Source organism: Salmo salar, chromosome 21 (genome assembly GCF_965601325.2).
Source record: "Salmo salar chromosome 21, fSalSal1, whole genome shotgun sequence".
NCBI classification, from domain to species: domain Eukaryota; kingdom Metazoa; phylum Chordata; class Actinopteri; order Salmoniformes; family Salmonidae; genus Salmo; species Salmo salar.
Genome location: NC_138311.1, coordinates 27,460,001 through 27,473,369, shown reverse-complemented (window position 1 = coordinate 27,473,369; position 13,369 = coordinate 27,460,001). Strand labels below are relative to the sequence as shown.

The 13,369-nt window shown below is 44.0% G+C and overlaps 1 protein-coding gene across 2 annotated transcripts in view; it reads right to left on the bottom strand.

The window, feature by feature from the left end:
• Positions 1-3,469: 3,469 nt before the first annotated feature.
• LOC100195685 (serine/threonine-protein kinase SIK2) overlaps positions 3,470-13,369 on the bottom strand; it is a 14,286-nt gene continuing 4,386 nt past the window's right edge. For both annotated transcript variants that reach the window (XM_014164935.3, XM_082967081.1), the window contains 8 exons: positions 12,474-12,537; positions 12,135-12,296; positions 11,706-11,830; positions 10,462-10,585; positions 10,040-10,266; positions 7,166-7,883; positions 6,838-7,033; positions 3,470-6,729 (listed from right to left, as the gene is read on the bottom strand). In XM_014164935.3, the coding sequence (XP_014020410.1) occupies positions 6,189-6,729; positions 6,838-7,033; positions 7,166-7,883; positions 10,040-10,266; positions 10,462-10,585; positions 11,706-11,830; positions 12,135-12,296; positions 12,474-12,537 (2,157 nt within the window). In that variant the 3' untranslated portion in view covers positions 3,470-6,188. The remainder of the gene's footprint in view (positions 6,730-6,837; positions 7,034-7,165; positions 7,884-10,039; positions 10,267-10,461; positions 10,586-11,705; positions 11,831-12,134; positions 12,297-12,473; positions 12,538-13,369) is intronic.

Here is a 13,369-nt window from a genome sequence, read left to right as displayed (position 1 = left end):
GGTTGTGTCTGGAACCTCAAGAAATCTCACTTATTCTGTGTGTGTGTTGTGTGGTGTGTGGTGTGTGTGTGTGGCAGCTGATAAGGAGAGACAAGTCTGTCTAAGAGCTCTTTACACTTAAGAGTGTAGACCTGAGGTCCCAGATCCCAGAATGCTTTGCAAGGTTCATCTGAGTCCAAACTATCAGGCAGGGAATTTCCTCTGAGGCAACCACTGGGCCATTTCTCTCTCTCTCTTTCTGTCTCTCTCCATCCCGTAGCAGGTTAGGTGAATTGGGTTAGGGTTAGAATAAGGGTTAGCTAAAATGCTACATTTGTCACAGACGTGACTCGAACACACAACCTTGGGATTGCAAAATGGTGGCGGTATACACCCATCTTCCTCAACCAACTTCCCTGCTTTTGTTTCTGTCTACTAGACCATTAGCACATACTGTACGTCTTGGAGGTGCTCCGAAATACATATACCGTAATTTCCGGACTATTAAGCGCACCTGAATATAAGCCACACCCACTGAATTTAAAAAATATATATTATTTTGAACATAAATAAGCCGCACGTCTATAAGCCGCAGGTGCCTACCGGTACATTGAAACAAATTAACTTTACACAGGCTTTAACGAAACACGGCTTGTAACAAAAATAAATAGGCTTTAACGAAACACGGCTTGTAACAAAAAATAAAAAATTAGCAGTAAGCTTTAGTTGTCTTTTTGCACTGAGTCAATTCCTCACGCTGCTGTTTCCAACGTCTTATCATCGACTCATTAAGACCAAGCTCCCATGCAGCAGCTCTATTTCCTTTTCCAACAGCCAGATCAATTGCCTTTAACTTGAAAGCTGCATCATATGCATTTCTCCGTGTCTTTGCCATGATGAGGGTGACAAAATGACTACCGTAATCAGAATGATGGGAAGTTTAAGAGCGCTCGATTTAATCTAAACAGTAAACAAAAAAGTTGTTTGACCTTAACCCGTTCGGCAATTTCATTGGTCTAATGAAAGCTTCATGCCGCCAAAAAACTGAGCACGTCACAGAATGTGTTTTTAAAAAATAAAAAAAATTGAAAGCGGGAAAAATCCATATATTAGCCGCGTCATTGTTTAAGCCGCGAGGTTCAAATCTGGGGAAAAAGTTGCGGCTTATAGTCCGGAATTTACGGCAGTATGTTTCGTATGGCTCTGAGGCAAGGCTGCTCAGACACACATATTCTCAGCCATCTCTTCCCAAAATATTGTTTTATCCTCTTTCTACTTGGGGGGGAATGAGGGAAATGGCAACTGGTACCCTGTCTATCTGCCTGTCAGTACTGTGTCCTGTGGTTGATGGACCAGAAGAGCTGTTTCTGTAGTAGTCATGTCCCTCCCTGCAGTGAGCACTAAAAACACGTACTGTGTACACACACACACACGCACGCACGCACGCACGCACGCACGCACGCACGCACCCACACACACACACACACACACACACACACACACACACACACACACACACACACACACACACACACATCATAAATCAGCCCATCAGTGTGCATTGTTGTGACACTGTGCAACTGCGAGCTCATTAGTCAGTACAAGGTCGTGTCCACAGCAGGCGGCTGGATGGATGTGTTTGTAGGGTGGCCTGACCGCTATTTAACAGCATTACTATCACACACACCAGGACCAGACACACACACACACAGACACCCAGACACATTGGGAACATGCTAAATATGTCCCATTGGGTTGTAGGGGAGCTCAGTGAGGAACATAGCATTGATAGCTCTCCTCCCAACTCTCTAACCAGAGTGATTTGGGGGGATGCTTTCATCCTACACTGGCCTGCCGCAGAATCTTCTGGTTGTCTGTCTGGGTTGCGTGACTAACCCAACAAGTTAGGTTGTTGGGATTACCCAAACATGGGTTAATTGGTTGGGTTGACCTTGCAGCTGGGTCTTTATGAATGTAATCCTTAGGTTATTTTCAGGAGGCTTGGCTTATTAGGAGCAAGGCTTTCAGCTAAATCTTATTGGCCACCCGTGAGAGTTAAGTTTACATATTTCAAATTAAAATGTTCCTTAATGATTTTTGCATTTGACACATTCTTCTATAATATTAAGTGTATTTATTACATGCTATATATAATAAGGTACACCAACTAATTGCATAATAAGGTATGCCACCTTAATGTGGGGTGGCAGGTAGCCTTATGGTTAGAGCGTTGGACTAGTAACTTGAAGGTTACAAGATCAAACTCTCGAGCTGACAAGGTAAAGATCTGTCGTTCTGCCCCAGAACAAGGCAGTTAACCCACTGTTCCTAGGCCGTCATTGAAAATAAGAATTTGTTCTTAACTGATTTGCCTAGTTAAATAAATAAAAAAATGTATCCCAACAATGGAATTTACATAGGCTTAGGGAACTCATACAGTTCTGTAAGCTTCATTGAAGCTAAACATTTTTTAAAGTTCGATCTAATAAGGTGGAATCATGGTTGGTTAGCCCACTGTCGTGTTGCCTCCATCCCTCCCACACATGGGTCCATGTCAGCCATCAGCCGTCTGTCACTGCCTGCTGCCTTATGAGTAATATGCCACGTTGGAAACAACCGGGAACTCTGAAAAATAAATGACGTCAGTGATCTTCAGGATGGAAAGTCGGAGCTCTAGAAAGAGGCCTGAGTTCCCAAGTTGGATGACCGTTCAAATCAATTTTTCCCAGTCATCGCGTCATCACAGCGAACTAGAGCATCATCAATGTGTGTCAGCACCAGGGGGAAGAGTGATTCCTTGTCTGGCCTTCTAAACATGGCGTTAAAAACGTTGAAGTAGTTTTCAAGGGAATATTTTCAGCTTCAGCTTTCCATGTCATCCATTTTGATTTAACATCAACTATAGTGGTTGTTAGTCAACCTACTTTTGATGAATACATATTAGCATGTATTATCATATGACTAAAGCCTTGTTTATACTCTGGGGCTAACATACATCCTTTGTCCTGATCTTATCCACATTCTGATTGTGCCCACATTGTAGCTGTTGCATCTACACATGGTAGTAAAATGTGTTTATTATCTGTCCACTTTATCCGCATTGTGACCAGATGTCCTTGTCCCTTCCTGTATGCTAATTATTTGACAGATATTGTTTCAAAATAATAATAATAATTTATTTTAAGACATATATTGATGACATAAGTCAATGGCGAATTGAGTTAAGGTTATATATCACACGTCAATGGTTTTAGACAGCGGGATAATGATGATTTAAATGGTTTCACTGTGAAGAGTCCGTCTAAGTGTCTGACTACGTCAGGAGGTGGTCAGGAAGATCTGATCATAATGCTTCTTTTCATCTTCTACACTGTCTAAAAATGTGGGCGTAATCAGATTGTTGGACAAGATTAGGGAAAAGCATGCATGTTAGAAACAGGTATAAAGAGGGCTTAAGACATTTACACAGAATTACGACCAACAACTGGAATTATATGTTTATTCATGTTTTATTCAAATAAATTAGCCACACAAATAAACAATCTTTATTTTCATATAACATTCATACAAACACACACACACAGTCAAGTAGAAAATCAGGAAAATCATAACGCATATTTCTTCATATCCAACATTTTACCAAAAGGACATCTTACTGATCTGCGTCGAAAAGGCTATTTTGTTTTTCAATAGTTTGGTCAAACTAAGTTTGTGAAGAGTTTTCTGAACCAACAGGAGAAACTAAACATATTTCGGAAATGAGATATATTCATTTTAAAGTGAAATGCTTATTTTTTTCTTCAATACAGCAAAAGTAGCAAATCTGATTGGACAAAAGAGGGTGTCTCTGATCATAGGGGGTTTGTTCTGAAGAAGGCACACTGTTGATGAGTGTAATCAATCAAAATATAACGTCATTTAGAAATATTAACACTGCTTATTTCAGAGAGAAATCGATCAAACAACTTTTAAGCTTCAGGCTTCCAACACTTTTCCTCTTCAACATGTTGTTCAAAAGAAGACCACTTCACAGATATGGTCAAACTAACCAAAATAACAAAGGTTCACCGCTGTCATGGTGTAAACAGCTGAAGTAAATGGTGTTGTTTCAAACACATTCTCTAAAAATAAATAGGCCTAACACATACACCCAAGTACGTTGTATTAACCTCTAGCTAGCGACCTCTACCACCTACGGCCAATTCATTAAAAAACTCACGTTGCAGCAAAAATGATTGTAGTGCTACAAGTTGTTTTCCATTTTATTTTCTTAGAAATTACAAAAACAAAGACAGCCATGGTCCTGGAACCCAACTGCTAGGGGAATTTTCAACACATTCGCATATTGTGGCAGAAGCAGCTTGCTCATAGCAGGAGCCACACAGAGTACGCCATGAAAGCACTAGCTAGCTAGCATTTTGAGTTGCTGGAAAGTAAGCAGTGCTTCTTTCTCTTACTCTGCTCTCTCTTTGGCTCATCTCTAGATCTGCCATTGTACAATGGCAGAGGCAACCGTGATGTCAAGAGGAAAAGCACTATGAAATGGTTTGGGTCCTTTCTTTTACATCTATTCATATCTATGTTCATGTTCAACAAAAACAGAAGCGTTCAGGTACCTGATCTACTCAGCTAGCACCCTCCAAAGGTTTTAAAACCTCTTACAATCATACAAAAATGTGCTAATAAAAACAAAGAAATCAAATAAATGCCAAGTAATGTACGATCCTGTCAGCTCTTCATTTCTCATTTCCTCTGCATTTCAATGTGAAATATTGCACTATAGTCCCAAAGTCTTTGTTCTGGCTATGTGAAAGCAGTACAGCATATAGCCTACACACAGCCTATACATCAAGTGAAAAGTAAAGTGGTTAAAGTCTTGTTTTCCTCTGATAGGGAATAACATCATGCTCATACTGTAGGTCTTCAGGATCTTAAGTTTAGACAATGTTTCCACATTTTTGGAACTCGGTTACCTGAGAAGGTAGTGATAAAACAGCAGGATAGCATGATTGAGGATTCCTCACCAAAAGGACATAACAACAGAGGGAATATGATTAGAAAGGAACCATATATAGGTATAAATTATGAATTGAAATCAACCTTTTTGTAAGGCAAACACACACACACACACACACACACACACACACACACACACACACACACACACACACACACACACACACACACACACACACACACACACACACACACACACACACACACAGCTTGCTAATAGCAATACCTATTGTGCTTTAGACACTCAGCAAGTACATTTTTTATTCCGTTTTGGCTGATCAAGATATACCAGGTTTTTATCTTCTGAGGTAAAAGCAGCATTAGCTCAGCTAGAATCTTGCACAAACAAATCACAGTTTGTCAAATCACTATAACATTGTGTTCAAAGAAAGTTTGGAAGATTAAAATTGTTCTGATGCTGCATGCTTGTAGGATTGCCACAAAGTAATGTATTCTCCAAAAGGCAAATAAAGTTTTAAAAAATAAAGTAAAAAACAATGAAATGTAATAAAAAGGAAGACTAGATCCTCCTGTTTCAAACAAACAAAAAGATGGAAGAAAATGTTTTTTGAAATAGGTCTTACATTACCTCGATGGTACATTGATCCCACTCCTCATTGTCCTTTCAAGATTAGTCCTTCACACATCCCTCCAGAAAAGGAGATGGGTGTGTTGGGGTCCCTATTATCGAGAAAGGACAGGTACAGGGGTTCCCTGTTGCGTTGAGGTCGTCCCAGACCTTTATTGCTTCTCTGGGGATCCGACAAGAACTCAGAGTCACCTCTCCAGAGTTTTGTTATTGCTTAATTGCCAGCTTATGTGATCACACACAGATACACACACACCTAGATGTGAGTGTTTGCATGTTGTTCAAGAGAATTTAGATTTGTCACTTGCATCATTTCTTTTTTATCTGTCCACTCTATGCTCAGTTTTTCATAGAGTTCTCCCCAATAGTTCTCTTTTCACACTTAGGACGACAAAACAAATTGTCCTATCATCTTCTCATCATATGATGATCTGTGAGCAACTCCATAGCTCAAAGTTCTGTTCCCACTGTCAAAAAGTGCTCACCATTCCTGTCCATCAGTGATGACATCACCATGACATATTTTACTCTGGTTGCCATAAAGAACAAGTACTCTGGTCTAGTAGGAATTTGTTGTTTCCTGTTTCTCCTTTCTTTCTCTCCATTACTTCACCATCACACAGCTACTCTGCTGCCCACCCAGGCTCAGCTCCTGCATCTCTGACTCTCTCCCGGAGGCTGAATCCAGAGTCCACATCCCCTGCCTGGCCATGAGGGGTAAGGGGCCCTGGGTGAAGGCCTGGCTCTGGGCCTGGGGTTGGTAGTGTAGGTTGGTCTGGGGATGGAGGCTGGGTTGCTGGCTGATGTGCAGGCGAGCCTCGAGGAGGTAAGCAGCGGAGGCCACAGGGGAGAGGAAGGTAGAGGAGGATGATGATGAGGAGCAGGAGGAAGAGGAGCCATAGGAGGAGGAAGATGACTCCAAAGGCTGCTGCCAGAAGGCGTGCTGGAGGGCCAGGAGACTCTGGTGTGGGGAAAGGGGGTGTTGATGTTCCCCCTGGGGGAGGGAGGAGGCAGAGGTGTCAAACAGGGTTGAGGTGGCGTGAACGGATGTGGGGGAGGGTGGCTGCTGCTGGGACAGGAAGAGCAGAGGGTTCTGGGTAGATGCTGACTGAGGGGCCTGGGGCTGGTGCTGGATCTGGAGCATTCTGTAAATAGAGACGGAGAGGAGGGGTTAGAATTTCACTTACTGTGACTATGTGGTTGTGATTATATTTATGTGCAGGTGTGTGTGTCTCTGTGTGTCTCCATCTTACCTTTGCTGTTGCAGAACCTCCTCCAGCATGCTGCGGTGCTCATTGATGGTGGGGCCTATTGACCCTCGGCTGCCACGGCTACTGTGGTCGGAGGTCAGAGTGCAGACCTGCCTCGCCAGACCATTGATCTTATTCAGACCCAGAAGACCCTTAGTGCGCGTGTTCTTCCTCAGCTGTTGGCGGAAGGCTTTCAGACCTGGGAAGGCGCACAGAGAGGGGATGGGTTAGATTCTGTTGGGCCTGATACATTTCCTTGTAGTGATGATGATGATGATGATGTGAATGATACATACTGTAGGTAATGGTTATAAACTAACATCACCCATACCTTGTGTTAGGGAGGTGTCAGAGGCTCTGCGGCCCTCCTGGAAGTTGGAAGCTTGGGCCTGGGGGAGGAGATGAGAGGAGAGGGACAGCTGGGTACCAGCAGAGACCAGCGCCCTGGGGCCAGTCCCAGAGGCTGACATGGCTGACAGGCCCCCCACAGGAGGGTGCAGGGCAGGGTTGGGGGTGGACAAGGACTTCAGACAGCTGTCAGACGATGCACCATCGGAGAGGCTGACCACGATGCAGGGGGGGTTGCATTGGTAGAAGTGAGGGGAGACCTCGGCCAGGGTGTGTCGCCGGGAGGTGGTGGTGGGCAGGACGAGCGGTGAGCAGGTGTGTGTGACCTCCTCCAAGTCACGGGGCCACACCTCCTCACTGATGCTGGTCTCCAGCAGGCTGTTTGGGGAGATGGAGCGGTTACACAGCAGTCGGTTCAGACTGGCTTCCACCGGGAACGCCACACGCTGGAACAATGCACCATGGTCATATTCCATCTCCGGTTGCATGGGGGGGGTGGTCTTGCACTGAATGGGGTAGGCTGAAGTTCTGAAGCTGTCCTCCATGATGACCTCTGGGGTACCGCAGTCGGAGGTGTTCCTGGGTTTCTGGGTCCAGGGTCCACACTGGCGACTGGGCTGCAAGGCCCGGTGCTCTCTGTCCCTCTCCAACAACAGGTAGTAGATGGCTGAGAAGTGGTTATAGCTGCTGCTCAGCAGAGACTGGGGAGAAAGACAAGAGCTGTGTTTGAATACCCATACTAACATACTGTATACTACATACTTAATAAGTATATACTACATACTATTAGTTCATTTTAGTATACTGTAAACTAACGGTATTCTTTCAGTTGAGCTTACTAGCGCTTTGCGTGTCTATCGGAAGTTGATGCTGTTGCTATGCAACCTCTTGCTAGCTTGTGAGCATAACAAATTACTAGCTAGACACTTTACGACTTCGGGTGTGTTATTAAATTCAATTTGGAGTACCAGAGTGCGCTCAGAGCGTTGTCTGATTGTTCATTTGTAAATGCCAGGCAGTGTCACCGGACGCTCTAGCCGAGGAGTAGGGTTGATCCTTACTTGCTAGCTACTTCCAGACACATAATGAGAGAACACCCCACTCTGACCATTTTCTCACCCTAGTAGAGCTGGTTAGGCTGTTTTCATGTTATCCAGAGCATTGGTGACTGTAACTGTGCTGCTGGCAACAATTTAATTACGCTTCTTTGCCGATGTTTACTGACACCATATATTCAACTGGTGTTGAGCGTTCGTAAATTCATCAGTTATTCTGCACTCTGGCACACGTACACTCAGAGGAGAGTGCTCTGAAATCGGAGTAGATAGCCAGAGTGAATTTACAAATGCACCTGACTGTCCATTAAGAACGCTTAACGACTATACCACTTAGCGAAACTATAAGAATAACGGGAATAATTAAGTTAATAAACATTGGGTAGTTAGTTAAATAGCATATTGTCACGTTCTGAATCTTCAAATTCCCTGTCATAAAGGAGCCAAGGTGCAGCATGCCGGTAATTCCGCATCTTTATTGACGGAAACCCAAAACAAAACACAGGTACGCAGCAATAAACGTAATGCGCTGTGCCGAACACACACAGAAAATACAATAACCCACAAACACATGTGGGGAACAGGCTGCCTAAGTATGATTCCTAATCAGAGACAACGATAGACAGCTGCCTCTGATTAGGAACCATACTCGGCCCAACAAAGAAATACAAAAACAACATAGACATACAACACATAGAATGCCCACCCCATGTCACACCCTGACCTAACCAAACAGAGAAAAACGACTCTCTCAGGTCAGGGCGTGACACATATAGTTAATATACTGGCAAGTTGGATGTATTAGTAGCCAAAAAACGTTAGCTAGCTAGCTAACATACCGGTACATACTGCTGTAATGATATGCTATGCAGTTAATAAAGATATCGTAGCTAAGAGATAGTCAGCCAACGTAACATGTAAGGTATCTTGACATTTGTCATAATTAGTTAAAGCAATGAATTTGTATCCGCTCTCGTTGGTCTTCGGCTGCATATTTTCCGCCATTTTCTTCAAATCTGAAAACCAATTTCTAAAGAATTGCATTATGGGCCCTAAAAGCACGGAAATAGTGTCCACTGCTTGTATACTTCATATTTTGGCGAATGTAGTATGACATCCGGGAACTTTTGGAATACTAACTATATCCAAACTATGACCAATAAGCATACTATATACTTGATTTACGTCACAAATACTACGGTTAGTGCGGCTAGTATGAGTATTCGAACACAGCTAAGGACATGTTAGTCAGCCATTTAGGTTCAAAGGGTGTCATAATAAAGGACTGTTTCTCTCTCAGACAGGAAACACACACACGGACACACGCGCTCTGCGCCCATCACTCTGCACTCACTCAGTCTGATCTACTGAGAGACTGTTGGAGCTCGTCTCCTCAGCTCAGTGTCAGCCTCTAAAAGCAGATGCCAGTTATCCCCCTAATTCTCTCTACAAAATGAGTAGTAAGCCCACCAGGCATACAGGGATCCAGGGTGGGTTTGACTGTGGTGCCTGCCTGGGAGGCAGCATAACATACCACCTACTCTACTGCCAGGCATAACTAACTGTCTCAAAGCCCCACCACTTTCAACCCAGTACCCAACCCCATTAGCTGTCTCTACAGTGTACTTCAAATACTGTATTTCTAGGACACTAGTGATACTCTGTATAAACGACTATATAACCTGTAATCTATATAACAACCCAGCTCCACTCACTCCTTACCCTTCTCTAATCCTCCTTCCATGACGATAACACCAATCAACCAATCAGCCAATTAACACATCGACCAATCTGCCACTCACCTCGATGGTCTTCTGGCGGTCAATGCCCAGGGTTTGCATGATGCCCAGGACGGGCTCGCTGTAGTCCCCCAGGTTGGAGTTGTAGTCTGTGAGGGGCAGTGACATACTGAGGGTCTGGTTAGGAGCTGTGGGGTCAGCCAGCATCCAGCGGTGCTGCTTGATCTGGGCCACGCTGATCCTCTTGGTTGGGTCCACCACCAGCATCCTACGGATCAGGTTCTCACAGTCTGGGGGGAAAAGAGTGGGAGGGAGAGAGAGGGAGGATGGATGGAAGGAGGGAGGTATAAGGGAAAGCAAGGTCATTCTGTGATGCTAGAGCATGTGCTTTTATTTAATATAAACCAGCCATTTCACCAGTCAATTTATCAATCCCAATTACACTAGGAAATGTGTCACTGTGTTGTTGCCATGGTGATGGGTACCTTGAGACATGAAGTAGGGGATTCTGAAGCGCCCCTCTGTGACTCTCTGTCTGAGGGCGGGGAGGCTGGGCCCGTCGAACGGAAGGGATCCACACACGAGAACGTACAGAACCACACCCAAACTCTGTAGAGAGATAGACCAGGAGAACGTCAACAAATGGTCTCTCCCATTACTTCTGTATTCATTCATTTTACATGAAAATAGTAGAACTTGGTTTCAAAATGCTACGTTTATTGTCATGAATCTTGCCCTGGTGGCAGAACTGAGTGATTTCTGCTAGATAGGCCAGCTGCAAAGTCAAAATTGGCTATATCGTAAAACATGGATGAAAACTAAAAAGAGCTTTTGGTCTTTATTTATGATTAGGGTTAGGCATTAGGGTTAGCAGTGTGGTTATGGTTAAGGTTAGGGTTACATGCTGACTAGACCGGGCACGCGGGTGAGTCCGCCATCACACACGTGTTGATTTTGTCCATCCACACCAGATGCAATCAGGACACCCAGGTTGAAATATCAAAACATACTCTGAAGCAGGTCGAAACACATGAAACATTCATGGATATTTAGCTAGCTGCTGCTGTTGCTAGCTAATCTGCCCTGGGATATAAACATTATGTTGTTATTGTACCTGAAATACACAAGGTCCTTTTTTTGGATCTTTGTTGAATTTTGACCCATTTTGAGTCACACAAAATCGTGTGTTCTCTACTCTGACAATTCATCCACAGATAAAAGGGGAAACTTAGTCACTGTCTAGTAAACTCTCCTCCTTCAGGCTTCTTCTCCTGTGGACTTTATATGGCGGTTAGCAAACAACTTTAAGGTGCATTACCACCAACAACGGGACTGGAGTGTGGACCTCAGTTCATCTTTCAATCACCCACGTGGGTATATGCTCCTAAAAACCAATGAGGAAATGGGAGAGACGGGACTTGCAACGCGTCAAAAAGAGAACCAAGTTATATTTTAGCGCCTGGCTACGCAGAACCTCGTTGATGGGCGCGAGCAGTTGAAATGACTGAATAACATGTATGTCTACATTTATTTTTCAAAGCTCGCACACTCAACGCGTCGGTGTGGTCAACATGTTAGGTTTAAAATCAGATCTTATGACTCTGTGGCTGTGCCAGCTAGTGACCACTCTGCAGAGCTGCCTTCAAGGCAAGATTCATGACAATAAATGCCAACCTGCATTCAAAACATGGGTAGCCATGTTGTGTGCGGTTTCCCTGTGAGCCCTTACCCAGATATCCAGCTGTGGCCCTTCGTACTCCTTCCCCTCAAACACCTCGGGTGCTGCATAGGGGGGGCTGCCGCACCACGTAGACAGGGGCTCGCCTGAGTTGTAGAAGTTTCCAAATCCAAAGTCTGAATGGGAAGGAGAGAGAGATCGACTAATGATTATTTGTGTTGCTGCGTGCGTGTGTTAGTTTTCTGTGTTTATTGACTACAGACTGTCACACTGGGTCTTTGTGGCATCAGATCAGCCCTGCTCTTATTCAACTATTTTACCATGAAGAACCCTCTAATTCTTGGCAGTTGACACTTCATTAGCACAGACCCAGTGACGCATGGCTTCTCGTTAGTAGAGACATTTAGCAGTCTGAATATCAGTAGGGAGCATCAAGGACAGAGGGTAGTCTGCTATCTGTTATCTCCCACACAGACTCACCGGCCAGTTTGATGTTCATATTGGTGTCCAGCAGCAGGTTCTCAGTCTTGAGGTCACGGTGAACGATGTGGTGCCTGTGGCAGTAGTCCACCGCCATCAGGATCTGCCAGAACTTCTTCCGTGCCTCATCCTCGCTCATGCGCCCGTTTGAGGTCAAGTAGTCTACAGGAAAAGAGGGAGAGAAGAAGAGAGGGGGACAGTTTCGATTCAGAGAACTAAATAAGGACTGTACATACTGGGTAAGAGAGGACCTTGATATCTATTTGACCCCTTTTATTATGTCAAATGAAACAGCCCAACACAGTTTACAACAAAGGGGATATTGAATTTAATCCTCACCGAACATCTCTCCATTTTTGGCGTATTCTGTCACAATATACAGCATATCTTTAGTCTCCATAACCTAAGAGGAATACAAAGAGAGACAATGGAAAGAGGTCAGCAAGAAGTAGGCTACACACAATTGCAGTGATAAGACATACAGTGATAACGTGAGGAAAGATGTCTTTCCATTGTAAAGGCTGCTGTAAGTGTTTTACCAGAGCCAGGACTGGGCACTGGGGATGTTTTCTGGACACCTTAATTTTCCCCTGACCACACTTCCTCTCATTCACACACACACACACACGCACACACACACGACACGACGACTTTCCATGATATGCACTGTTGCATAATAGAGCTGACAGGCACTTCCTGCATGCTCTTTGTTTATAGGATATGAACACAGAAATAGTTCAAACCAGCATTCAAATCAAATCAAACTTTATTTGCCACATTCGTCGAATACAATAAGTGTAGACTTTACAGTGAAATGCTTACTTACAAACCCTTAACCAACAGTGCAGTTCAAGAAGAAGAAAATATTTACCAAGTAGGCTAAAATAAAAAGTAATAATAAAAAGTAACACAATAAGAATAACAATAACGAGGCTATATACAGGGGGCACCGGTACTGAGTCAGTACGCGGGGGTACAGGCTAGTTGAGGTAATCTGTACATGTAGGTGGGGGCGAAGTGACTATGCATAGGTAACAAACAAACAGCGAGTAGCAGCAGTGTACAAGAGGGGGGGTGTTAATGTAAATGGCTTGGTGGTAGAAGCTGTTGAGGAGCCTTTTGGTCCTAGACTTCGCGCTCTGGCACCACTTGCCGTAAGGTAGCAGAGAAAACAGTCTAAAACTTGGGTGACTGGAGTCTCTGACAATTTTATGGGCTTTCCTCTGACACTGCCT